Consider the following 25272-nt stretch of genomic DNA (forward strand, 5'->3'; position numbering starts at 1 on the left):
GAAGCTTTCGTGAAATGAGGTTGGTTTGTGCGAGGGACGCGCTGCGTGGCGCAAGATTGCCTTGAGGGGGGTGGTGGTGCAAGCGACAAGACTCGCTCTGGATGCTGTATTTTATGGTTTTCCTGAGGACCGTGCTGACAATGTCGGCACAAACTCACATACTGGAAGGATAATGCATTGTTCTCGGAATGTTGGACACACGCAAGGTTTGCCGTCCGTGTCTCAGTCGCGCCTTCCCTTGCAGCGTTTGGCACGAGCATCCATGGACTATTAGGTGGCTGCTGGATCACCACTGGAGAGATGGAAGATGCCGTCAACAGTCTTCCGTCCTGGCGGCTTCCATGAGTCCGCCCAGCATTGATAACAACAACGTCGCCCCGCACCAAAACAAGAAACAGACGGTCCTAACGCGACTGGCTTTGCCGAATCTCGGTCGATCAGGCGCATCGGGAATCTTGCTTGCTGTGCATGTCTGGTGCGACTGCGTGTGAGACCCTTGAAGACGTGGTTGATTGCAACGTAACGTAACGTTGCTATCCCGCCCACCATCGCCGGCACCCACCAGCACAAACAGTAGCACATCGCCCTAAGGCTCTCCTGCGCAAAACGGCAATCACTCGCCCTCGTCTGATCAGTGACAGAGCGGGGGACAGCAGTGCAGATCACCCTGCGCCCCAGTACGACACTGCGGTGCGCTATCACGGACCCTTGTTCCCTGGAACACCTGCTGCAGGGCCCACTGTTGGGCGAGCAAGCCGCTGTGGGATTGCAGGGTCGGTACCCGTTGGGCCAACCACTGCCGTCCATCTTGGGTGGTCTCGCTCGCACCGTTGACCTCACCGCGGACAGACCGGGTGCAGATCGACCAGGGCGCTGCCCAGGTCAGATCGCGTCTCGTCGCACGGGTCACTGCCGTGACTTGTTATAAGGGTGTCACGGTCCCCTCTTGTGCGAGTCTGTTCCCGCCGCTTCCGTCCAGTCCAGAGGTCGCATCTCGTCTCGTGTCGAGATCGTCTGGCTCCTGTCCGTCCGCTCCCAAGTTGCCTCGCCCACTGCACTCCCGCAGTGCTCGATCCTGCATCATGAGATCATTCCTCAGCAGCAGCTCCCAGCTGCTGTCTCTCGCTGTCCTCGCCATCAGCCCCGTCCTTGCCGTCTGGCCTGTCCCAGAGACCATCTCGACCGGCACCAAGGTGCTTTGGGTGGACCAGAGCCTCCATGTCACTTACAATGGCCAGCCTGTAAGTCATGTCCTGCCAAGGTTCAGTAAATCCTTCGGGCGTCAAAGACTGATGATTGCAACAGCTGCCCTGGATCTACCCGTGTGCGCCCTCAACCGGAGCGGCCAAGTTCAGTAGCAAACAGATTGTCCAAGGTGCTGTCGCGCGGGCGGCGCAATATGTCCTCAAGGACAACTTTGTCCCCTGGATGCTGTACGAGCGGAACGCTCTCGCCGATTCGGAGCCCAGCCCGCACAAGGACAAGAAGCTCTTGCAACGGCTCGTCATCACTCAGACCGGCAACGACACTGTGACGACTTTCAAGGCCAAGGCCGGCGAGGTCGACGAGTCGTACAAACTGGCCGTTACAGAGGAAGGCGTTGCCAGGATCACGGCCGTCTCATCCATTGGCGTCATTCGTGCGCTTGAGTCTTTCTCCCAGCTCTTTTTCAAGCACTCGGGAGGTCAGATCTACTCCAATCTGATCCCGGTACAAATTTCCGACAAGCCACAGTATGACCACCGAGGCATCCTCTTCGATGCCGCTCGTTCCTACTTCTCCGTCGACAGCATCCTCAAGACAATCGACGCCCTCGCTTGGAACAAGCTCAACCGCATGCATTTGCACATCAGCGATGCTCAGTCATGGCCGATGGAGGTTCCGTCGCTTCCGCTGCTCGCAGAGAAGGGGGCATATTCGCCAAATGCGCGGTACACTCCTGAGGACCTTGCCCTGATCCAGGCTCATGCAGTTGAGCGTGGCGTTCAGGTCTTCATCGAGATTGATACCCCGGGACACTGGGGCATCACCTACGAAGCATACCCAGATGTTGTGGCTGCTTGGGGTGCAACCCCGTGGCAGGACTACTGTGCCGAGCCACCTTGTGGCCAGCTCAAGCTGAACCACCCGGCTGTTGACCCATTCTTGGATACTTTGATGGACGATGTCCTGGCACGCACCGCCCCGTACTCGGCCTACCACCACACTGGAGGTGATGAGGTCAACTTCAACGCTTTTGCGCTGGACGAGACGGTCGGCACAAATGACTCGACTGTGATTCAGCCTCTGCTTCAAGAGTTCTTCGACAAGCACCATGCACGGGTGCGGAAGCACGGCATGACGCCTCTGGTATGGGAGGAGGTTGTCCTTCACTACAACGTCACCCTGGGCGATGATGTCGTGGTCCACTCGTGGCTTGGTGGCGAGTCGGTCGGCGAGATCACGGCCAAGGGCCACAAGGTCATCAGCAGCAACTACAACTACTGGTACCTTGACTGTGGCCGAGGCCACTGGCTCAACTTTGCCAACGGCGCCGCCTTTGAGCAGTTCTTCCCCTTCAACGACTGGTGCACGCCAGCCAAGGGCTGGCGCTTGGTATACTCGTATGACCCCCGCGCCGGTCTGTCCGAGGAACAGGCCAAGCTCGTCATCGGCGGCGAAGCTGCGGGCTGGAGTGAGTACATTGACGAGTACAACATTGACACGATCCTGTGGCCCCGCGCGTCCGCACTGGGAGAGGTACTCTGGTCCGGCCGCATCGACAGCCACACTGGACAGAACCGCTCGCAGCTCGACGCGGCGCCGCGTCTCGCCGAGTTCCGCGAGCGTATGGTCGCCCGTGGCGTCGGCAGTGCGCCGGTGCACATGCCGTTCTGCACACAGGGCAGGAATGCTACTGCTTGCGAGTATATCCCTGACGCATGAGCGGCAAAACCGAGAAGGGGGTTGAGATCGTTATGCCATATTTGTAATCTTTAGTTGGTCCTAGGACAGGCACAAAAACCTGGGATGTTTGCTGGATATCGAGCCAATCAGGCTAAAAAGGATAACTCAAGAAAGCCATAGATCTGATCTACAGTATTCCACAAGACAAAATCAGTCACAGTAGACTCATTGAGACTCGATCAAGTTGATTTCATGCCTTCAAACGTCCAAATAGTTGTTAAAGTAATCCCAAACATGAATAGCCAAACATGATGCGCCTGAACCAGTTGATCAACAAGAGCCGAAAAAGAAAGACTGAAAGTCAGTCATATGCCAACCAAGTGTATACACGGCAATTTTGCCACCCGCTCTCCTTTACTTTCCTTTCCTTTCCATTTCTTCATGCATCCACCCGACCACCCATTCAAGCCATTGTGTCGGTTGTCCTCTCTTCGCCATCCTCGTCTCAGCATCGAACAAAACAAAAGAATGCACGCCGCCCTACTTGCGGGCTTCCCATAGAGCGACCTTGACACCGTCTCCAGGCTGCAGGACGATCTCGGCCTTGAGGGTAGGCTTGCCGCCGTCAATCTCGGGCATGAAGGACTCGACGCGGTCGAACTTTTGGAATATGCGGGTGAGTACGTAGGACATCTCTGTGAGGGCGAATTGTTGGCCGATGCAGATTCTCGGACCCTGTAGCGTTGTACAAGTTAGTATCCCATTGACGACACGGAGTGTTTCTGAAGAGGAAGATGAGGGAAGTGCTTACGCCGTTGAAGGGGATGTACTGCCACGGCTTGGGCTGCCAGTGGAGCCAGCGGTCGGGGTAGTATGTGTTGACGTCAGGGAAGTTCTCGGAGACCGGAGGGTATAGATCCTCGCGGCGCTGCATAACCAGAGTCGAGTATCCGATCGGGGTGTCCTTGAGGACAGCGAGGGGCTGGGACCCGTCGGGACCACCACCGCGAGGCAGGGTGGTATCCTTGAGGGCAAGTCGGACGTTGAAAGGGACGACAGGGTACATGCGCAGTGTCTCGTTCATGACGTTCTGGAGGTACTTCATGCCCTTGAGGTCGGCATAGGTTGGTGTCCGATCGGCGCCGACTGTGTTGAGAATTTCGTCGCGGAGCTTCTTGACGACCTCGGGGTGGCGGCCAAGCTCATAGAAAGTCCAGGACAAGGTGGAGGCAGTCGTGTCACGGCCAGCCAAGAGGATGGCGACGAGCTGGTCGCGGATCATCTTGCGGTCGCGGGTGTAGGATGCAAGCTCGTGAAGGAAAGTGTAGCCCTCATCAGACTTGGTAACAGCCTCGAGCTCCTCCTTGGAGAGGCGCAGGGCGTGGTCGATGTAGGTGTTACACAGCTCGTTCACGAGCTTAAGACCCTTGCGGAACGATCCCAGAGGCACAAATCGCTGCAGAGGACCGGCGCGAGCACGGATGTTCTGGACGCGTTGCACTTCATTGAAGCCGTCGGCAAAGGCTTGCCTGGGGGTACTGTATATCTGCAGTCAGCAATCATGTCAGAGCGCCGGAGTAGAGTTCTGGCCAAACATACGTCAGAGACTGGACGTCCTTGCCCAGGAGGTAGTCTGTGGCGACATCCAGAGTGTAGCGGAAGAAGAGGTCACTGAGGTCGACGGGCTTGCCGTTGCCCGCCTCGAGGTCGACCTCTTGATCAGGGCCGTCGAGGGCGCCACCATTGGCGATGGTCTTGAAGAGGGTTTCGAGGTGGGACTCGAAAACCTGGAGGTCACTGATGCGTTCCTTGACGAAAAGAGGCCGGATGAGCTGCCTGCTGGTGTGCCAGGCGTGGCCGTCCGTGGTGAAGATGCTGTCGCCGAGGAACTCGCTCCATTCCTTGTGAAAGGGCTCGCCCTTGCCGTAGTCGTCGAACTGCTTGGCGAGAATGGCCTTGATGTTCTCGGGGTCGGCGGTGAAGACGATGCGCTTGCCTAGCAGGCGAGTCTCTGCGGTGTAGCCGGTGAGGCCTTCGAAAAGGTGCAAGAAGCCCTCGTAGTTCTTGTGCTCCATGGTGGCATCCACCTGGCCCTTGAGGACATCGATACCTGGCCGGCGCGTTAATACTGGTCTCACAACAGGCGTGGAGCCGGGGTTCCGGGGCATTGGCGGGGCCTACCAAAGGGGAGCTTGCTGAAGACTTTCTGGCCACGGGGGCCGAGCTTGGAAAGACGAGTGACCTCGTCGATCTTCTTGTAAGTGAAGTAGAGAACAGTGCCGACACCCAAGGCCAGACTGGCTGTCTTGGGCGAGACATGCTCGAGAGCATCTTCAACGAGACCCATGGTGAGGATGTAGAACTAGATGCAGTAGTGATTCAGGCTCGACAATTTCTTTTTCCTCGTCCTCCGGAACTACCAGACCAAGCTCACACTTGGAAAGGGTGGGAAGCAATGGATAAAGCTGGCGAGTAAGAGCCGCAGGGTCTTTGCTGAACTATGTGGCAAAGACGGAGAGACTGGCAGCGAGGGCGATCCAGAAGACTGGGACGGCAGGGTCGGAGGGGGGAAGGCTGGTTGATTTAAGCAGCGACGTGAGATGCTGCCCAGGGCTACGCAGTGCTACGGTGGCCGAGGAACAAGACCAGGATCAGCCGTGGGCGAGGCCTGCCTGGAGAGGGGGAGCAGGCGTGACAAGGGGATTCCCGGTTGCGCTACGACAGCACGGCAGCACGGCGTCGAGCCAAAGGAGCAGCTGTTGGGACGATCTTGGTGGCACACCGGCAGGCGGGCGACGTACGATGCAGCAGGCGGCAGGCAGTGTGACAGCCCCGAGCTTATTCGACGACGATGCAATGTCCTTTTGCCATGTGGCCCGGCGGCGTCTAGGCTCGGATTCACAGTAAAACAAACGAATGCAGGCTGGGTCCTGCGGGTTGTCCGTCGAGCCCGGGGCCCGTGGACGTCGAAAGACGGAGGACCCAGGGCGGTGGAGTAGAGGCGTATGGGTGCGGGAGGGGGGTGCATGTAGCTCCCCCAAAAATAATTGGTAGGGCAGACCAGGGCAGGGCAGGACCATCCCAGGCGTACATTGTTGGGGCCCGCCTCTGCAACGACGCGCCTTAGTCGGTCAGCATCTGACTGGCAAAGCGGCGACAGACAGACAGTAATCTGATACATACTGGCAGAGACAGCCAAGCAAGCGGCGCTTCACTGTCGTCGTATGCTGTCATCACTTGTTGCCTTCCAGGGTTGGCTTGGGGAAGAGACCAGTCGAAAGCAGAAGGCACAACAGCAATGCAGCAATGGCCATTGGCTGGCTAGGCCCTGCACTCGCCGTGCTAGCGCTCGACTGGGCAAGTACCGAGGCCTGCTGCCCTCTGCCCTGCGGGGAAGCTGCGACGAAGAGAATTCCCCTTCTGCTCCTCCATACGCCCACCCCGCGGCGTCCCTCCATCCTCGCTTTCTCCTCCTGCTCATCTCGCCTCCCTCGCTCACCCACCTTGCCCATCGACTCTTGCAATACGAACCAGTGCCTGATGCTGTGGTCCGCGTCGTTCCATGGCACGATAGCCAGCCCCAGACTGCTCGGCCAAGCATTACTGCTTCCACGGTTGTGTCCCCGGGCCAGCAACCGCCACCTCGACGACCATCGGCGGCGGGCCGGGCTGTTGCTCCGGGCACGCGCTTACTGCACTATGCCGGCACCCGTCAGCACCGGCATTTTCGCCTGCCACAAGGCCGTTCGCCTCTCGGCTGCTCCCGAGCGCAGAGTCCCGACGGCTTCGATGCTGGCCGCCGTCCATGCCTGCCCTCGAACAGCGCGCCCATGTACGACATGACTACGCTCTCTACTGGGCGAAGCGACTGCTCTCCACCCATCAATATCGCGCCTCAACCTCGCTCCGAGTCCGTACTTAACCTCCAGGCCTGGGGAAATGGCAAGGGTCTTGCTGCACGCACGATCAAGGTTGCCGCCATCGCGCTTGGTTTCCCCCCAGTTCACATGCTAACCCCTCAATTTCACCACCACCACCGGGCCGAGCTTCGATTCCTCAGGCACGACCCGATGCTCCCCTGCATGACCGGCGAAATGCCAAACTGAGGTTGTTGGTTGAACGTACCGTCAGTGGCAGCCAATGCCCCTGAGAGCGCCAGGTCGAGAGGTTGCGCTGGGGCGGGGATACCCAGTCAGCTTAGTGCCGCCCGCCCGCCACATGGAGCGCACTTCGGAGATTTATAGTAAGCCTCAAGCACAACCTTCGTTACTCCCACACCACGACTCTGGCATGCCACGACACGGTGTTACGGCCAGCATGGCTACTAATTACGGATATGCTCCTCCTGGATGCACCCGAACAAATAGTCTTCTCTCACTCCATCCAAATTGTCAATGTAGGGCCCCGCATGATCAGCCATACAGCGCATATGCGAGCAGGCCACATGTCTTTAAGGTTGCATACCGCAGCCCATGTTGTGACTGGGCGGACACTCCGATTCCTACTGCTGATCCTCTCGTCATGTCTTTGCTGTCATTGACAAGCAGGCCGGATATTGTTCAAACCTTGGCAGCGGTAAGCCGCTGGCACTCAATGATGGGCGGTCTCTGAAGGCGTGGGCCATCCTCACCGAAACCGTCAGATGAAGTTTGCGCAATGGATCGCAATGCAGCTCTTCCCTACGTGCCTTGTTTGGCGAGAAGTGGCCTTTACTCATGCATTACTCAGCAGAGCTTGGCTGAACATTACCTCCTCACTCTTGGTACCGTCATAGTAGAGGTGCAAGGGTTGCTCGACCATGACAGCCTATTACCCACGGCAAGGATGTAGTTCAGCGTCAAGCGATAAGCGGTTTCTACGGCCATGCTACGATAGCCGGAAACTGTCTCGGATTGCCTGACCAAATCTCTCAATGCCCTTGACCATATTCTCCTCGGTTGATGCTGCGTATGTCGTGCGGAAATACATGCCCGGGAGAGGCTTGCTTGGATCAGCGCGGAACCACGACCCACGACAGACCAGGACTCCCTTGTCGATGCAGGCGTTGTAGATCTCCTCCTCGATCTCGACGACGGACTTGGTAGAAGCGTCTGGGTGAGCCGCATGGTTGACTTGAAGCCACAGCTATTCAATACCGGACAGAGGCTATCAGCATCACAAAAGCTCGACCATGATCTGTCACAAACGTTGTAACGCGAGAGGCTGATTGGTACTCACAAACATGCCCGCCCTAGGGACAGTCCACTTTACTAGGGCATCGTTGCCGGCATTTCCATCGCTGCAACGCAGGACGCCAAGTTGCCTGTTGCACGCATCCAGTAGCACATCTCTCCTCACGGTATACTCGTCCCTAAGGTGAAGCAGCCACCGCAGAAACCCATCATGGCCCCACGTCTCGTCCACGAGCTTCTGCACGATGAGCTGTGAAAGCCCACTGGGCCCCTGACTATTACACTCGGCGTGTCTCAAGTACTGCTCAACCATCTGCTGGCTTGCAGTCACCCAGCCCAGCCGCGAACCAGGGATGAGGTTCTTGCTGAACGAATCAAGGCGCATGACGCGCCCATCGAGGTCCAGGCTGAGGTATGTCGGCGGAAGGGACTGAACAAAAGCATCAATATCCTGATCTTGCTGAGCTGCGTTTCCAGCTTTTTCAGAGATGCCCTGCTTCTGAAATGGTGGCATGTGCAGGAAGTAATACGGCTCGTCCTCGATGATGTAGACGTCATGCTTTCGACAGACGGCGTAGATCTCCCGCCGTCTCTGTTCGCCCTGTGTCGCTCCCGTAGGATTCTGTCCAGACGGCACCGTGTACAGCACGGTCGGTTTCCTACCATCCGTCCACCCTGTCAGGATTTCATCCATGGCCTTTGGAAGCAGGCCTTCGTCGTCCATGGGCACCCCGGAAACCCCGATCCCAAGAGGCCGTGCAGTCTCGAGTGCCGTGGCGAAACTGAACTCCTCGGTTAATATGACATCTCCTCTCCCTCCATTGTGGTTGCCCTCGCAGAGCATGCGGAATGCCTGCTCTAGAGCGCCCGTGCTTCCGATGGTCAGGGAGCATCGCCAGTCTGCGTACGGAGGATTCGAGATGAGCTGCGTGTGCTCGGTGACCCAGCGTAGGAGCTGGGCCGCGCCGACAGACTGGGAGTAGTTCTGGGCAATGGAGAGATCGTATATGTTCTTCTGCAACAGGTCTTCTTGCTGCTGCTGCTTCTCTGTGGGAAGGGCAGGTCTCCCATCGTTTTCGGCAGAGCCGGTAGTTGTCCCGCTCGCCTCCGTGGCCTCTGCCGGACTTGATGCATGAGAGGCGTCATACTTGCCAACAACGACCTCCGTCGCAGCGTTACCATTTCTTCGGCCGATATCAACACCACCATAGTCCTTCGCTGGCAATGCAAGGTCCATCTCGGAGAACCCAGTCCCCACCGCGCCGCTCGGCACGCGCAAAGTGAGCCGGCCGATGGGGAAATTCGACGGCGTCGGGATGCCGCCGCCCAGGCTGACCAGGCCGGGTTTGCCCAGATGCTGGACTGCTTGTTTGAGAACTGGGGGCTGCCGGGCCCGTGATTCTGGTGAGAGGAGGTCTATTATTTGTTTTGTCGTTGTGTGGTTAGTGAGTGGTCAGCAAGTTTTGTCTCCCGGAGCTCTGTTCGTGTTGATGACTGCGTGAAGATTTGGTGCTGGTATGTACAGGCGTCGAGTGGGGGCATGGGAGTTTTGCTTGTGCGCGAAATACAGACGGAATGCGAAAGCATCATGTATGAGATTCGAAGAGACAGGCGGGAAGCTCAATGACAGGGTGGTGGACTGCAGCAAGAAACGAGCCCGTGTGCAGGGCGGGAGAGGAAGATAGGACGACGAAATAGAAGATTCTGTTCACTCACGATCCCATCTGCGAGCTTTGGGCTTCTTCTTGTAGTCCTGCATGAAAATGACCAACCGAGATGGGGGGTCTGCTGTTAGTGATACTTGCTGTTCTGATCATCCCGAAGCACCAGATCCCGGTTTTACGTGGAGAGAACCAGGCGTTCCCGTAAATCTATATATCCTTGGTTCTGCAAACCTTCCCCGTCTATTCATATTCCTATCCAGGACCCCCCAAGGCAAACCCGCAACATAATGTGAGAAAAAGAAGAAGAAAAACAGGAAAAGAAAGGAAAAGAAACACACATACCGGATGCTTGAACATGTCACTGTCGCTATAACTCGCCGTCGGGGCCACGAGCCGGCCCCGCTCGGCCCTCAGGCGCTTGATCGCGGCGATCCGGTCCGTTGCGGTGCCGCCGCCGCCGCCGCCGCTGTTGGTGGTGGTGTTGGTGGTGCTGGAATCCATCTCGTCTCCCTCGAGCGGACTCCACCACCCCTGCTGCTGCTCCTGCTGCTGCTGCTGCCGTTCACGCAGGGCGGCACGGAACGTGGAGAATTCCCTCGCGCTTCTTGGCGACAGGGACAACAGGGCATCGTCATTGTTGGCGGCGGCGGCGCCGCCGCCGCCGTTGCCGAGGAGGAGGCGATGACGGAGAGGAGTGCGACGGAAAAGCGTGGTCGTCGTCGCCGCCGCCGCCGGCCCACGTTGGAGGAGGATGGTTCGTGAACGGAGCCGGGCCAGGGGCCGGGAAGGGACGGCTCGTTGCATGTTGTTATATATATGTGTGTGTGTGTGTACCGCTGTGTATACGTAGTGTCGACGCTGTTAAACCGGATCAAATCTGCCGACATAGTAAGTTAGTCACTCAGTTAGTTAGTCACGTTGCCTGGAGATGATCCCAGTACTGGATAAAACCCTCGGCAAGGGAAATGGCAGTAGCAGTAGCAGTAGCAGTAGCAGCGGCGGCCTACTTGCGAGACCCGTCTCCCCTTCTTTTATGACAACGCGGACCTTTAGTCTTACTACTATATATATATATATGTGTGTGTGTGTGTGCCAGGCTTGGAAAACAGATCTGGATTTATCTTGACGTCAAAACATAGATATGAAAAAACGAACCGATGCGAGCGGGTCAACAATTCCTGCTTGGAGGACTTTTCAATAAGTTTTTGGGAGAAAAAGCGACACCGGATCGCTGTTCCCCGCGTCTCTTTTCTTGGCCGGCTACTTAATATGCAAGTCGTGTGGGTGATATCTCAAAGAGAGGGCCTATGATGACAAGTGTAACCCCTTCCTCTCTCGGCAGCATTCCAGAGCAAAGCCAGTCCGCTGTAAAACCGATTGGGAATAGACTTCTCACAATTGAAGAAATAGCTGGAATGAGTATCAGGTCATGGGCGGTACACGGGAACAAATTCCATCGATGCTGATGATGGCGATGATGATGACTGTGAAAACGTAGTGTAGGACAGGTCGCTGCCCACCGCGCTCTGTCTCTCTCCCTCTCCGCACGCGGAGTGGAGATGCGGCGGAGAGAGGGCCGGGGTCGGAGTTCGAGGGTGGTCCAATGCGTGGGGGGTCCCCTTCGCCTCCTCCAGGAACCGACGAAACATCTATCTCATGAACCATGATAATGAGACTGACTTCTCGATGAATGCATCAAAGCTGGTACCATGTTTCTCACAAAGCCCTTGCAGCTTGCGGGCAATGTAGTCTGTTTGTCTTTGTCCTCTGCCTGATCGTCCAGATTCGTGCAGCTAGCGAATCTCCAGAGATGGGTCGTAGAGTGTAGTGCACATGCAGGTTGCCGTGGGATTTATCTTTGTACACGATTTCGCCTTCATTAGTTCCTCTCTGCGCGAATTACTATATATCTTTTATCTATCTACACTGAAGCCTCCATGTGCAAGGCCCTCTCGTGAGCGTGTGCAATGCTGATGCGCCCAAAAACCAACTCGGGTATATCCCCAGGCTAGACCAAACCCAAAATCAAGAACGCCTGGATGCCATGCTCAATCTCTCATGAGACTATTATCCAACCATGCTTGTGGTGCTGTCGAAAAAATCAAAATCATAAACGTGTCCTCGTCTGCATCAATCATTTACATCCAGAACCGCCCAAGGCCAAAGACCGAAGCCATCAGCGTGAACACGCCGACAAATGCGATCGGCGGCACGACGCTACCCGCTGCGCCGATGGGCATGATCTTGCCCTCCGACGTCATGAACCAGCCTGGTGGCAGGTTGTATTGGCTGGCGCCGGCCGTAGTGTCGCCGCCGACGCCGCCCACGGGGACGCTCGGCTTTCCGGCTGTCGTTGGAGAGCTCGCCACTGCTGTCGTGGTCAGGGCACCGGCGCCGTTCAAGTTGCCGTTGACCTTGCCACCGTCGGCCTGGATCGACTGCCACGTCCCGCTGTGGTCGCCGTACGTATACTTGCTGCCAGTACTGTAGTCGGTGACCTTGATGTGCTTGACGTTCATGCTGAACGGGCCCTTGGAGTAGTCTGTCGGCCCGCGAGACCACTCGATCGTGCCCGGCGGGTTGCTCGGGTCGCCGCCGGACCAGGCGCCGAACTTGACCTGCATGGGCGTCTGGGGGTACTGGCCCGCCTCGGCGTCGTTGTAGCCCAGTTGCCGCACGACGGTGCCGTCGACGGTCCACACGATGCGGTTCGCGTTCCAGTCCACCACGTAGGTGTGGAAGCTGTTCTGGTTCTCTGGGGTCTGGTGGAAGGCACCGCGGTTGTACGACGTTGTGATGCCCTTGCCAAAGTAGTTGGACTGCACCTCCGTGGGGTCGGCGCCCAGCCACTCCCAGTCAATCTCGTCGAGACAGTCGGACTGCAACACAAACGAAGAGACGATGCCCGCGCCGTGGGCTGCCTTGAAGGTCATCTCTACGCGACCAAACATGATGTAGAAGACCGAGGCGAGCTGTGGGGCATCGCCACCTCTTGTGACGGTGAAGGTGGCGCCATTTTTGGGGTCGTAGGTTACCGAACCGCCGCCGGAAGCAACGAACGAGTTGACGCTGCCTTTTGTGAAGTCGACATCGACGGTCATACCGAGCCCAGTGTTGGGAGGGCAAGCTGGAGTGGGCGGCGGAGTTAGTACACAAGATGTCTTAGGCGGAAAAGTGGTCGAACAAGAGAAGGACATACTGGTTGTGAGAGGATTACAGGACGTCCACGTCTGAGCAGCAGCATGGCCCATTGAGAGGGCAGCCACGACAGCGGCGCCCAGGCCGTGCCGCGAGAGCATCATGGTGGGCTGTGGTATATGGGTCTGGTCTGGCGGGATTAGGTCGTCTCAGATGACCGACAGAGACCGCCCCGAGATGTCTCAATGCCTTGTCAACGTGTGGTATGGTGACTTTGAAGAGCGAGAGAGGGCGAGCGGCGCCGGGCGAGGTGTGAGCAAGAATCCGCTAATGCAACGCTGGAAGAGCAACTGCTCGCTGAGTCAGGTAGAAGCAGCGTTCTGTGGTCGAACCAAAGTAGTACTCGGAACAATTGTCGATATGCAAGGAGGTAGTAAGTATGACGGGGACGGATGAGTTCTGCAAGAGGAGAGACAGTAGACTCAGAGTCGGGAAGTTGACGATGGCGGGCAAGACGCCAGGTTAAGTGCTGCCCAGCCTCTTGACTTTGCGGCTCAGGTACCAACCATCGTCATCGCTGGCCCCAGCGCGCCAGAGCAGCAGGGCCAAGCCGCAAACCGGCTTCCATGGCAAGGATCTCCTGCTGCAAGCTCTTTGCCCAATGCCTGCAGAGGCGCCGTGCCGCGTAGAATGCGCGAGGCTGGGCTGTCGCACCAGCCATGGGCCCGTCCGTGGAACCAGCAAGGGTAGACCCTTGTTGACTTCCAAGCTCGCTTTGGCCGGCCAACCTCGCCCTTTTTCCCACAGGCCGCGAGCCCCACTCTTCCCGGCACTGGCTGTCACCACACGAGCTCCTCTGCGCAACAACGTGTCTGCGAATGTGATGAACCGGTCTTTTATTTTCAACGCCAATGACAACGCATAAGTACTCTAAGTATGTATGACCCCGAGCAAGCGAACAGCCATGTCTGGTTTCTTCTGTCTAAAATAATGAGGCGCCTTTCCAGGCAGCTGATGCGTTCCGATTCGCCAAAACCCTCCCGGTCATGTTGCGCCGTGCGTGGCATCCTAACCCCTCGTGCCACACATTGCTGTTCTATCAGAAATGATAGGCGACGGTCGCGAGGTCTGTTGGCTGCTGGTGCTCCACGACGCAACGCAAAATGATATTTATTCGATAATCCCTCATACTCTGATTTCACAGATACTGGTACAAGGGCGGAAGGACTCTGCAGTGGCCAGAATCGTCCCATGCCAGGGCAGTGACGGCGACGGGGAGCCTAGAACTCCCAGTTGTCATCAGACTCGACGGATTTGATAGCCCAGTTGAACTTCTCGCGCAGCGTCTTTGAGAAAAACTTCTCAATGGGTACGTCGAACTTTCGTGAGAAGACGACAGTCAAGCGGGGGTCAATATAGTTCTGGAAAGGGCACAAGTTAGTAGGCGTATCAATACGTGACCAAGGGTACGGGATTGCTCACGATCTTCGAGGTGCCAAGGGCCACCTCCTTATTGCCGTCGCGGTCGGCCGCCTGCAACTCGAGGGTCTTGATCCGTGCCTCAATCTTCTCAACGTTCGCCTCGACCCTGTCCACCGTCGGAGACTTGCCCTCGGCCTCGACCTTCTTGGTCTTGTGCTCCTTCTTCAGCTTCTTCTCCAGCTCGCTGACCGCCTTCAGCCGCTCCTTGAGCTCCTTGTCGGGCATGGGCTTTTCCTTGTTGGCTTGAAGCTTCTCATTGTCCTTTTCAAATTTCTTCTGAATCTTGGTCCTCTGCTCCTCGACCAAGAAGGTGATGTGCTCCTCGATCCAGGCATCGTCGATGGTAGAGTCGAGCGCGAAGTACTCGACGCCCTTCTTCTTTTGTTTCGGATCAACGTCCAGGATCATCTGCTTGGTTCGCCAAAGCTGGTACTTGAGCCCCTTGATGCGGTCACCCAGCTTCTCCATTTGCGCCTCGTGTCCGGCACCCACTGTCCGCTTGTGATTACAGAGAATGGCAACCTCACGATTGCAGTCATTGTAGAGCTTGACTTTCTCTGGAATGGACAGATTCTTGACTTCCAGTCCCTTGAGCAGCGTCGACATTGTGAAGGAAGCGTTATAGGTACGGAAGACCTTGGCCGTAAGGCCCTGCATGTAACTCCCAAGATGCTTGTTGAGCTGCGATGTCGTCAGGCGATCGAAAATGTCGTCGCCGTCTTTCTTCGGCGGCTTTTTGAACATGCGAAGGTTCTTGAAGACCTGGCGATCTACTGTGACTTCATCGTAGAATCGGATACTGTCCTTACCCAAGAAGTCAAAGATGACAGTGTTGGGCTCACGCAGGGTGATGTGCTCGTATTTGAGCGAGCAGCAGCCGACAGTTTCCGCCTCGTTCTCGGCATCCTTCTCGTTACCAGCTCTGAGTGCGAACTTGTCGATAAGGTACATGGCCGTGGCGCGTTGGCGATCGGCCATGACCCCGCTCTTGAGCTCTCTCTCGTAATCCTTGCGAATCCGCGCAATGTGCTTCTTGAGCTCGCGAGCCTTCTCAAACTTCTTGAAATCGCTCTGACCCTTGATGGCACTGTTCGCAGCCAACATCACGTACTTGTAGGCGCCATTGATGTTTTCTTGCCACATGGCGAGCCAGGTTGCCTTGTTGTCGTGCTGGATGGCTTTCCACTTGTGGCCGGGGGGCGGCTGGGGCACTTGTGCGTCCTTGCCAATGTTGATGGTGACTTGCTCAGGCATGACACGAAGCTTGAGCTTGCCAGTCTTGGGATGTTCTCCACGACCGCGGAAGAGACTCGGAGGTTCGACACGGAAGTTGCCAACCTTTTCTTTGCGACCGTCCCACTTGCAGAACGTGAAGGGCGCCTCGGCCTTATCCCTCTCGGCCTTCTCGGCCTTCTTCTCGGCAGCAGGACGAGCTTTGCGCGCCTCGCTCTTGGCATGGTAGTGGTCGAAGATTTTGGTGAAATCGAGCTTCGAGAACTCCTTGATGGCCACCTTGTTGCCGTCACGGTCCTTGGCACCGCCCGTGCGCTTGAGTACTTCTTGGAAATCATTGAAGAAGTTCTTCTGGAAAACGGGGTTCTCGACGTTGTGGGTGGAGTGCAGCATGGCGCCAAAGAAACCGGCGACCTCTTCCGCCTCCACGTGGAGATTTACTGGCTTCCCGTCGTAGTAGAGCTTGACATTCTTCGGAAGCGGCTCATATGGTGGTGGGAAGAGTACACCGTTGTGCTCGAGTGTGGTCCACTTGACGCTGTCATCTTCCTTCTTTGGCGCGTTCCACCACTCATACTCGCCATCGTCGTCTTCTCCTTCAGCCTCGGCACTCTCCTCCTTCTTGCTGGCCTTTTTGGGCGCAGCCTTCTTCGCCACAGGGGTGGCAGTTTTGCCCTTTGTGGAGGCTGCTGCGGACTTGGCCTTGCTCCGAATGGGTGCATCGGAGTCAGAATCCTCCTTTTTCACGCCATTGGACTTAGGCTTTGTGCCGTTTCGCTGGGGTCCCTTGGCGCGAGACAAGGGGACGTCATCGTCACTCTCGTCCTTGACGGCTTTTCTTGCCGCAGGTTTCTTTGCCTGCTTCTCGGCAGCCTTTTCGATGGCCTTCTTGCGCTGCGCGAGCTTGGTCGTCAATGGCACATCGTCGTCCGAGTCTTCGATATTGGCTGTTTCGTTGACGGCGGGGGGCAACTTCGTCGAAGATCGTCTACGGCTCAAGACAGCGTCGTCGGAATCGGAATCAGGCACCTTACGTTGCCGTTTCGCCTGCCGCGATGTCAGTATACTTGAATGCACCCAATGGAACCCACTTCAAAGCGTACCAGAGGCCGGCTGTCATCACTGTCAGACTCCGCCTTGTAGCTGACTTTGGCGATCGATGACCGGGATTTGCGCTTGCCGTTGCCGTTCACGAGAGGCACGTCATCGTCATCATCCTCTTGGACGGGGCCGTTTCGAATCGAGATGCCTGCCGGCGCAAGTATTTTGGAAGAGTCTATGTCCATGGCAGAATCGTCGGCCTTCGAGACTCGCGCAGCCGACACTATATTGTATAATGTAAGTCAGGGTTGTTCTGATGACCCAGTGGATCGGCAAACGAAAACTGCACATGGTCGCCGTCTCGACACCAGTGAGCCCAGCTGGGCAGCGTCAAGCACGTCTTGAGGGATGTTGGGTAAGTGCTCCCCAGGAGAAAGACAACACACTTACAATGGCCATTCGACCTCGAAAGAGGCATGTCGTCGTCTGATGACATTGTGAGGTTTTGTGTTCGAGTAAGAAGCGATCTGGGAAAAGGAAACCGACGGTGGTTGTTGTGGTCGGTGTGATGCGAAGGTGGCTGTTGTGTGAGACGAGCTCTGGTCGAGAGCACGCGCTTGCCAAGACCGGCGATGTTGTTACTCGTGATGGGACAGCAGGACGCGGTTGTTGGGTACCGGGTGCGATTGCTGGCCAAGCTGGAGCTGCAAAGGCTGTGGAGGGGACAACCAGGGAGCACGAGTCGGACGGAATCGGCTGGTGCTGGGCGAGGATGACGGAGAACGGCTCGTGAACCAAAAGAAGATCTCACGAGGGCGTAAATGATCTCGGGACAAGGAGAGGGTGGCCGACACCGCAGTGCACCACCCCAGGAATTAAGATGGGCAGGTGTCTTGAAAGGAGGACAGAGACCCCGAGCGGATCAGCAAATGGGCACCGATGATGGGAATGGTGAAGAGAGGGCGAGGTGATGGACAGGGGCGCCTGCGGAAGGAAGAGCGCAAAGGTGCGAGGAGGAGCGAGAGGTGGACGAAGCCACTTGGGCAAGCAGACTTCTGGTGCGCGAGGCGATTCCCTAGCCCGGGCGATCAGAAAAGCTGCGGCGCATCCAAAAGGTGCTCCAGTCGTGGATCCGTCTCGACATGCATGCATGCAGTCCAGTGCAGCAGCGGCCGGGTGCAGGGGCTCTGGATGGGCACAAGCAAAGTACCACTGTACCGCGCTAGTGCTCATCTGGCAGTGCCCGCTGAGTGGCTGGCCAGGCTCCAGATGGGGCCCGGGCTGGCAGCCAGTCACTGCTTGTTTGCTCCTGCCCGGCCAAACGTCTCGAAACCGCCGGGGCGAAGCGACGACGGATTCCACCAGCCCACTCGTCGTCAGAATTTGGTCGACAGCTGGCGTCAGCTGCACTCATCGGCGAGCACCTTATTCTGAGCCTGCTCAGCTCAGTTTACGATGACAATACGCGTGACACCAGATAGAATACCTAAGTACTCCTATGGAAGTTTGTTTTGAGCATGAGACTCGGTGCGAGAGTAGCGCCTTTGAAAGGTATCTTAGTCATGGCCAGCTCCGTGTAGGACCACGTTTGGGTGAGAAAACCCAGCAAGAGATGCAGTCATCGTGAGGCACACTGCTTGGGTGTCAGGCCTCAAATGGCTTCACTGACACGGTTCGAGAACGAATGGCGCGGAGGCTCGTGAGCCAATCCCACGACGACCTGAAGATCATCAGATATGCGCCTTTGGCTGGTTGAACTATTTATTGATGGCGGTTGCAGGTGTGCTCTGGTGATTTGGAATGATGCTGCCCGGTACCTAGGTGCATGCTGCAGTTGCAAGTACCATGTAGTCCCGGGTAGGGTCAGACGGGTCCGTCTACGGGCCCCAACCGAGAATAACCCGGGTCTCTGGGCGCCGGGTGGGAAAACCGCGCGAGGACGGGGAGTGGCTAGCAGAGCTTTGAGCGCCTGCGTGCAGCGCCCGCCCGCCCAGCAGCAGCACCAGCAGGAGCCAGCAGCTCGCCCAGAGTGGATAGGCCAGGGACAGACAATTTGACAAAGCCTCCGCCCGTCCTCTCAACTCCCGCAACCCGCATCATCACCACCACCCTCAACACCCGCCTGCTCCCATTGATTGCGCGCTCCTGCCCCGCAGTCAATCGGACCCGTTGCTGGATTCCCACAGGCCATCGCCAGACCTCCCGCCATCATGCTTGTGAGAGCGGCTCGCCCGGCCCTCAGGGCTGGCGCTGCGGCCATTCCTGCCCGGTAGGTCGCCGTCTCTCTCTCCCGCTCCGCCAACGCTCTCCGTCCGCTCGCCCGGCCACCCGCCTCTGTCGCTCCCAGATTGTCCTCGTCTCTTCGGCCCTTGGCTACATCGCTCCTTCTGCTGCACGACACAAGCTCGCACCTGCGCTTTCGCCAACCACTACCGTGTCGAATACGTACTGGCATAAAAAATCCCAGATGATGAGGCAATTCACGCCGGCCACAACGCTAGACGACCCAGAGAGAGCCACGCCGTACGAAAGTTCTCTCCGCTGCAAGCGGCGGGTCCTCTTTTCGACCCTATGGCCACTGCAGCATGACTATGGATATTCTTCAGACAGCAGAAACCCGAGCGCGGCACAGCGGGCGTGGTGCTTTCAATTTTGTTCACTGGAAAGGAACAAGCACTAACGAACTTGTCTTCTAGCACTGCCAACACTGCCGCCGGCTATGCGACCCTGCGTGAGATCGAGTCTCGTCTCAAGTCGATTCGCAACATTGAGAAGATCACCAAGACGATGAAGATTGTCGCCTCTACCAAGCTCACCCGTGCTCAGCGTGCCATGAACGACTCCAAGGCGTATGGCGAGACCTCCAACAAGGTCTTCGAGTCCGCCGAGACCAAGGGCCTCGAGGCTGAGGGCAAGAAGACCCTCTACGTCATCTGCAGCTCCGACAAGGGCCTCTGCGGTGGTGTCCACTCTGGTCTCTCTCGTTACATGCGCCGCACCCTCGCCGGTGGTGAGGCTGCTGACCTCGTCCTCATCGGCGAGAAGTCTCGTGCTCAGCTCAGCCGTTCCAACCCCGACAACATTGTCCTCAGCTTCGCCGGTATTGGCAAGGACGTTCCCACCTTTGCCGATGCTCAGGCCATCGCCGACCAGATTGTCCGCCTCGAGGGTGACTACGCCGACATCAAGATTGTCTACAACAAGTTCATCAACGCCACCAGCTACGAGCCCGAGATCATCCCTGCCTTCTCTGAGGAGGCCATCGCCGCCTCTCCCAACTTCTCCGCCTTCGAGGTTGATGAGGAGCTCCTCGGCAACCTCCGCGAGTACGCCCTGGCCAACTCGCTGTACTGGGCTCTTGCCGAGGGCCACGCTTGCGAGATCTCTGCTCGTCGCAACGCCATGGATGTCAGTATCCCAATCCAGCGCCTCCCAGATTGATGGTGTATACTAATTAGCCCGTTTATTACAGAACGCTTCCAAGAACGCTGGTGAGATGATCCAGAAGAACCAGATTCTGTACAACAGAACTCGCCAAGCCGTCATTACCGGAGAGCTGGTCGAGATTATCACTGGTGCCACCGCTTCCGCGGACATGTAGAGAGCGACCTGAGACTTGTAATAGACTCAAAAAAGCAAGGCGAAGAATTGTTGCACAGAGCATATCCTTTTCTCTTCTTCCCTGGGCCATTATAAACCCCGCGTTGAAGCAGCGATATGGGGTTTGTGACTAGGCGGCGACTAAAGAGGCGGCGAATACCCGACCCTTCCACGTCGTTGCCCGGTTCCTTGGCCTCGGAGGAGAGTTGAACGTGAAGAGCTCGAAAGACCTTCTTCCCTTTGTATTAAAGTACCCTATTCCGCAAATTTCAAACAAAGTGTACCAACGTCTCAAAAAAAGAGATCCTCCAACGTACCCAGCATACCGCGGATGACCAGTGATGTGCGATAGAGAGAGCGGATATGACGTTAGCATGAGACTTGGGATATGTTGCCATTTTGCAGGAACCTTTGGTCCGCGAACGCATTCAATTCTGGTCATTTTTGAGCAGGAGCGCTATCTACATCAAATTGCGCATTTCCCCGTGGCGTGAATTCGCTAGCATGGAACGATATATTTTATGCTTTTCACTATTTTGTTTCGCTGCTTGGCTGTCCTGCTCCTGAGCTGCCCTGTCTGTAAAGACATGATCTTTTTGAACTTGATGTGTCCCGTCTACCGGATCGTGTAAGTAATAATACAATTACACAAACAAAACATTACTCAAAAGCCGGACCACTATACACTAAAGTCCTCTGCCGCACCATCATCCTCACTCTCCGTGTATGAGCTGACTTTGCCGCGCGCCGCCCTCCTCCCTTTCGTTGGCGTCGTGTGGCGCATTGCTTCTCGTCGACCATCACGATCACCACCACGGCCAGCAGTAGCAGCACTGCCAGGACCAGAGCCGACACCTTGATCCTTTTCCATAACCTCGACCCCATCGTCAAAGGACAGCTTGTTCTCCTCGTCCCACGCGGCCCGGATCTCGAGGTATCGCGTGTCCCACTCCTTGCACTCCTCCTCCCACTTGCGGCGGGACTCGAGGTGCGCGGCCTTGAGCTCCGCGGCCTCGTCCTCGAACGGCTTGCGCGTCTCGGGCTGCGTCTCCTTCCACATCCTGCTCGTCATGACGCGCACGTCGTTGGGGCTGGGCTTGTAGCTGTTGTTGCTGTTGCCACCTTTCTTGCCGCTGCGCTGTCGCCGCGCGAGGCCCTCGTCGATGCACCGCTGCCGTGCGGCCTCAAAGTTCTGCTTGCTGTACAGCAGGTATGCATTGCCCGCGACTTTCTGGGGGGGCCACGGTCGTTCGCCAATCTGCGGCCGGATGTGCTCCCATGCTGCGAGCTCGTGGGCGTCGATGCGGGCTTGTTTGGTGGCGCGAGAAGATGATAGCGGGGATGCCGAGGATGAGGACGTAGCTGAAAGGTTCAAGTCAGAGTCAGCCTTGCGCTTGAGCGACTCTACTGCCGGAGCGAGGGCGGTGCTCTCTCGCGGGATGATGAGTGGTGTCGGAATTGAGATGGGCCCCAGGAGGGCGGTGATGACCTCTGAAGCGGCGCGCAGGCCGGACAGGTATGCTCCGTGAACAGTCGCCGGATGTGTGTCGGTCGTGTGCTCGCCCGCGAAGAACAAATTGCCGACTGGTCTAGCCATGAGTTTGTAATCTTCCGGCTGCATCGTAGGCCCGGCAGACGAGTATGATCCTCTCGCGAATTTGTCCGAGCCCCATCGTGTCACAACAGACTGTATCGGATTGGGGACCTTGGCGCCAAATACACCGCGTAGGACTTGCGTGGCTTCCGCAACCAGGTCGTCGTTTGATGAGTGCTCCGTGTCGAAGCCCGCATCCCCAGCCATGAGAGCCAGAAGGACAGGGACACCAGAGGTATGAGACACATCGAACCACTGGAAACAGCGTCCTCGCTGCGAGGCGTAGTCGGACTGCTCAACGCTGTGCCGGGACAGTGGCTCTCGTAGGATGCCGAATATGTCTCTGCTGCTGTCCCAAAACGATTCTTTGAACACCAGGATGACTTTGTTGAGAATTCCGAAGCCCAGGCGGCCAACAGGGCCAGTCTTCCACGACGGCAGTGGAGGATTGAACTCGACATTGCCGTGCTTGAGCACGCCGAGGGGTACAGTGGACACGACGTAGTCCGCATCAACAGTTGACCCGTCGGCGCACTCGACTTTCGCCCGGCCGGACCCTTCTGGGTCATATGTGATGGTCTTGACCTCGGCGTTTTTCCTGATGTCGAGACGTGATGGTGCGTTCCCCAATCCCCACGGCACGCTTTGATAGCCGCCGACAACCATGGTATGCTTGCCCTCCCATTCATAGCCAGCATCGATGTCCCAACCACCTATACTGAGTTGATTATAATTCGTCGCATTGCTATACTCCAAGTTGGCAACATGCCAATTCATGAGCCGGAAATCCAGCGGATTCAGGTCGACCAAGTTTTTGTACTGCGATATCGCGAGATCCACAATGGAACCAAGAGTCGCGCTGCCTGAGTGCACAGCACCGTCGAGCTCAAGGTCATCGTCCTCGGTGACCCCTTCTTTGAGTGCCCAGCCCAGCAGCCGTGCCTTGTGTGCAGCCTTGAACGTGGCAGGAGTGCCAGGCTCAACATGAGCTCTTCCTGTAGCGCGATCAGTCGCGACAGGTACGAGACTGACTTGTGGTGCCAGACTCTGCTTGGACACCGGCGTTGCCTGGGGTAGCGCGGCGGTAGCCTCTTCCGCTTGTGCTATGGTCATTCGATTATCCGAGGAGCCATCCCGGCCTTCGTCTATAAGCTCTCGGGCACCTTCGATGAGCTTCGCGGGTGGTATCTTGAACTTGTATTCGCTAACGCGCTCGAGACAGTCGTTGTACAACTTCTCCACCAGCCGGTCCCGCGCCTCGTCAACGGCCTTGCCGTTCGAGTCGTACAGCGTCGTCTCGGGTCGGAGTGCATAGTAGGGCAAGCCCATCTGCCCGCGGACCAACACGTTCAGGGGATTGCCGCGATCGAATCCTGTAATGATCATGCCGCCACACTCCACGCTGTGCCGCCGGCCCTTGAAGTGGACTGGTCGTTGGCACTGGCTGCCATCGATGGCCCTCGAGTAGACCCGACCACCTACGCGGTTGCGACCTTCCAGCACGACAACATGTGGCACTTCCTCGCCCAGGTCATTAAACTCTCGGGAGTACTGCTTGAACAGGCTGTCGAGCTGGCGTGCGCACCCAAGCCCCGACATGCCCGCACCAATCACGACGATCGTCTTTCCCTTCTTGTGGCTTTTGCCTCGGGCGGGCCGCTTTCTGGGATAAGTAGGCACTTCTGTGCACCCGAAATTGATAAACCCATTACGCACGAGCCAGTCGTAGCATACATTGGCGACATCGAACCATCTCGTGTCCTTTGCACAGCCTACGGCCTCGTCTCGAGCTACGCCCAGGCGTGGATTGTGGAGCCATAGTCTGAGGATCCCGTTCCGGATATTCAGATATGTGGTCACCTGGCTGTGGCTGATGTGGTCCCGGAGCATCGAGTACTCTTCCTGATGCAGGGCATACGGGTTCAGCCGCGACGCCTCCGCAGCGGCGATGCATTGGTTTGCATATTCGTACGAGGGGAGTTCGTTTGGGATCGATATTTTAGGTCGCACATCAAAAGTCTGCCTTCGGCATTTTCGTGCAGGGCTGACTGGCGTTGGCAGGTCCGGGACCTTCTCGTGCGTACTTTCAATCTTGATTGTAGGTTCTGGCCGAGCAGGCACTTGCACATGCGACTCTTCGGCGGCTGTGGTATCTATCGGGGTGGTGGCCTTGCTTGACGGCGGTATCGTCGAAGGGGGCGAGGTGAGCAACGACGGCTCTGATCGAGTAGACGACTCCAGTGAAGCGGAAGCCTTGGTCGCGAGGTCCCAATCGCCGGCAGCGGTATGCTGACTCTGGCTGTCAACGGCATCATTCAACGATGGCTGGCCGAGTCTACTCTCCTGTATCAGAATGGGATGGCTCACTTCCACTGCGTCTTTATTTGGTATACAAAAATACAAGCCATTGTGGAGACATGGCCCGTTCAAGCAAGAAATAGCATGATATGTGGCCACTTGTTGGTGGTACTTACTGGGTGGCCGGGACTGGCTTCGGCGGTGTCGAAGCGCCAGCGTCCGAGGAGACCTCGTCGAGATCCATGCCTTCTATCCGGACCACGATCTCGGACTCGGTTTTTGGCGACCTGGACCAGGACGTGCTGGTACCTGTCCCTTTCGGGCTTCTAGTCACCAGGTCACTGTTGGTCGTGGCGGTGGCAGCAAGGATCGACTCGAGGTGAGAGTCGACTTTCGAAAGGCTCACTACTGCTGCCGCTGTTGCTGCTGCTGATGATCTCTTCTGCCAGTTCTCCTCGTAAGACATGAGCCTTTGGAGCTTCGTCATGGTTCAGGAGGGATCCGAGATCTCGGTCGTCGTGGTCGAGACATTGATCGAAAAGGGGATTTTCCTGGCGAAGTCGCCGGAAGAGGCCCCCGTGATCGGGTATTCTACTGGGCCAATATCACCCCAAGAGATATCATCAAGTCTGCCGACCACCCTTCGAATGTCGCACGGCGCATGGGGATGCCAAAGTTGTCACAGTCGGAGTATACTGTACGGTTTTATCATCGAAACTGCATGTTCTGGTCAGCCCGACGGTTTTGGGCGACAACCGGGCCCTTGTGCCGATGTACCGAGCACCAGACGTTGGCGTTGGTGGTGTAGGAGGGAGACGTCCGGGGTGCGGGCCAATGAAGGGGAGAGGTGGAGTTCGACACGCCGCCGAAGGTGTCTTGAGAGAGCAACGTACGGGGAGTAGAGGGCGTGGAAGCCGCTGTTTCGAGCTGTGCAAGCCGAAGAATCCCTGGGCCGGGTTCGCAGTCCCGTAAACGAGACGGAGCCAGGCTGTACCCGGCGGTTGTGTATCGTCGTGTGAGAGTGCAGGCTACCTGCATGTGGCGGCGGATGGAAGCAGAGAAAGCTCCGGACGACGACTTTTGCGGGAATCGTGCGACTACAGGCCAATGGGCTCACAGGCGGGTCGGCGGCGTTCTGGGCCGTCACGGGGCACCTAAACCTTGG

The 25272-nt window shown here is 57.1% G+C and overlaps 8 protein-coding genes across 8 annotated transcripts; 3 read left to right on the forward strand and 5 right to left on the reverse strand.

The window, feature by feature from the left end:
- Positions 1–777: 777 nt before the first annotated feature.
- Positions 778–3124, forward strand: B0I36DRAFT_385491 (glycoside hydrolase family 20 protein). Its single transcript, XM_046161069.1, has 2 exons — positions 778–1241; positions 1306–3124. Exons 1-2 carry the CDS (start codon positions 1083–1085, stop codon positions 2923–2925), a joined length of 1779 nt encoding a protein of 592 aa, XP_046010289.1. The 5' UTR covers positions 778–1082; the 3' UTR covers positions 2926–3124.
- B0I36DRAFT_327203 (cytochrome P450) lies at positions 3115–5436 on the reverse strand. Its single transcript, XM_046154440.1, has 4 exons — positions 5068–5436; positions 4486–4996; positions 3698–4424; positions 3115–3621 (listed from the first exon to the last, which is right to left on the reverse strand). The coding sequence occupies exons 1-4, from the start codon at positions 5231–5233 to the stop codon at positions 3427–3429; spliced, it is 1599 nt and encodes a 532-aa protein (XP_046010290.1). The 5' UTR covers positions 5234–5436; the 3' UTR covers positions 3115–3426.
- A 1481-nt stretch (positions 5437–6917) lies between these two features.
- Positions 6918–7624, forward strand: B0I36DRAFT_139197 (uncharacterized protein). Its single transcript, XM_046148343.1, has one exon. The coding sequence runs from the start codon at positions 7027–7029 to the stop codon at positions 7495–7497; it is 471 nt and encodes a 156-aa protein (XP_046010291.1). The 5' UTR covers positions 6918–7026; the 3' UTR covers positions 7498–7624.
- A 128-nt stretch (positions 7625–7752) lies between these two features.
- Positions 7753–9294, reverse strand: B0I36DRAFT_246346 (pyridoxal phosphate-dependent transferase; the record flags this gene model as incomplete). Its single annotated transcript, XM_046150225.1, has 2 exons — positions 7753–8010; positions 8104–9294. 2 exons carry the CDS (start codon positions 9292–9294, stop codon positions 7753–7755), a joined length of 1449 nt encoding a protein of 482 aa, XP_046010292.1.
- A 2279-nt stretch (positions 9295–11573) lies between these two features.
- B0I36DRAFT_139218 (concanavalin A-like lectin/glucanase domain-containing protein) lies at positions 11574–13178 on the reverse strand. The gene is made up of 2 exons (XM_046148344.1): positions 12921–13178; positions 11574–12848 (listed from the first exon to the last, which is right to left on the reverse strand). Exons 1-2 carry the CDS (start codon positions 13021–13023, stop codon positions 11860–11862), a joined length of 1092 nt encoding a protein of 363 aa, XP_046010293.1. The 5' UTR covers positions 13024–13178; the 3' UTR covers positions 11574–11859.
- A 961-nt stretch (positions 13179–14139) lies between these two features.
- On the reverse strand, positions 14140–17111 carry B0I36DRAFT_364686 (uncharacterized protein; the record flags this gene model as incomplete). The annotated part of the gene is made up of 4 exons (XM_046159010.1): positions 14140–14280; positions 14342–16621; positions 16678–16898; positions 17066–17111. 4 exons carry the CDS (start codon positions 17109–17111, stop codon positions 14140–14142), a joined length of 2688 nt encoding a protein of 895 aa, XP_046010294.1.
- A 1500-nt stretch (positions 17112–18611) lies between these two features.
- Positions 18612–20711, forward strand: B0I36DRAFT_327214 (ATPase, F1 complex, gamma subunit domain-containing protein). Its single transcript, XM_046154441.1, has 3 exons — positions 18612–18884; positions 19312–20023; positions 20088–20711. Exons 1-3 carry the CDS (start codon positions 18826–18828, stop codon positions 20214–20216), a joined length of 900 nt encoding a protein of 299 aa, XP_046010295.1. The 5' UTR covers positions 18612–18825; the 3' UTR covers positions 20217–20711.
- Positions 20712–20894: 183 nt separating this feature from the next.
- Positions 20895–24594, reverse strand: B0I36DRAFT_364688 (flavin-containing amine oxidoreductase-domain containing protein; the record flags this gene model as incomplete). The annotated part of the gene is made up of 2 exons (XM_046159011.1): positions 20895–24144; positions 24284–24594. The coding sequence occupies 2 exons, from the start codon at positions 24592–24594 to the stop codon at positions 20895–20897; spliced, it is 3561 nt and encodes a 1186-aa protein (XP_046010296.1).
- Between the last annotated feature and the right edge of the window lie 678 nt (positions 24595–25272).

Source organism: Microdochium trichocladiopsis (genome assembly GCF_020744255.1).
Source record: "Microdochium trichocladiopsis strain MPI-CAGE-CH-0230 chromosome Unknown B0I36scaffold_7, whole genome shotgun sequence".
NCBI lineage: Eukaryota > Fungi > Ascomycota > Sordariomycetes > Xylariales > Microdochiaceae > Microdochium > Microdochium trichocladiopsis.

Excerpts from the sequence above, each read along its gene's own strand:
- B0I36DRAFT_385491 (XM_046161069.1), top strand. The coding sequence starts at position 1,083 with ATGAGATCATTCCTCAGCAGCAGCTCCCAGCTGCTGTCTCTCGCTGTC. Across the intron at positions 1,242-1,305 it reads TCACTTACAATGGCCAGCCT|CTGCCCTGGATCTACCCGTG; the intron begins GTAAGTCATGTC and ends TGATTGCAACAG.
- B0I36DRAFT_327203 (XM_046154440.1), bottom strand. The coding sequence starts at position 5,233 with ATGGGTCTCGTTGAAGATGCTCTCGAGCATGTCTCGCCCAAGACAGCC. Across the intron at positions 4,997-5,067 it reads CTTCAGCAAGCTCCCCTTTG|GTATCGATGTCCTCAAGGGC; the intron begins GTAGGCCCCGCC and ends CGCGCCGGCCAG. Across the intron at positions 4,425-4,485 it reads AAGGACGTCCAGTCTCTGAC|TACCCCCAGGCAAGCCTTTG; the intron begins GTATGTTTGGCC and ends GCAGATATACAG.
- B0I36DRAFT_139197 (XM_046148343.1), top strand. The coding sequence starts at position 7,027 with ATGCCCCTGAGAGCGCCAGGTCGAGAGGTTGCGCTGGGGCGGGGATAC.
- B0I36DRAFT_139218 (XM_046148344.1), bottom strand. The coding sequence starts at position 13,023 with ATGATGCTCTCGCGGCACGGCCTGGGCGCCGCTGTCGTGGCTGCCCTC. Across the intron at positions 12,849-12,920 it reads CTGTAATCCTCTCACAACCA|CTTGCCCTCCCAACACTGGG; the intron begins GTATGTCCTTCT and ends CGCCCACTCCAG.
- B0I36DRAFT_327214 (XM_046154441.1), top strand. The coding sequence starts at position 18,826 with ATGCTTGTGAGAGCGGCTCGCCCGGCCCTCAGGGCTGGCGCTGCGGCC. Across the intron at positions 18,885-19,311 it reads GCTGCGGCCATTCCTGCCCG|CACTGCCAACACTGCCGCCG; the intron begins GTAGGTCGCCGT and ends CTTGTCTTCTAG. Across the intron at positions 20,024-20,087 it reads CTCGTCGCAACGCCATGGAT|AACGCTTCCAAGAACGCTGG; the intron begins GTCAGTATCCCA and ends CGTTTATTACAG.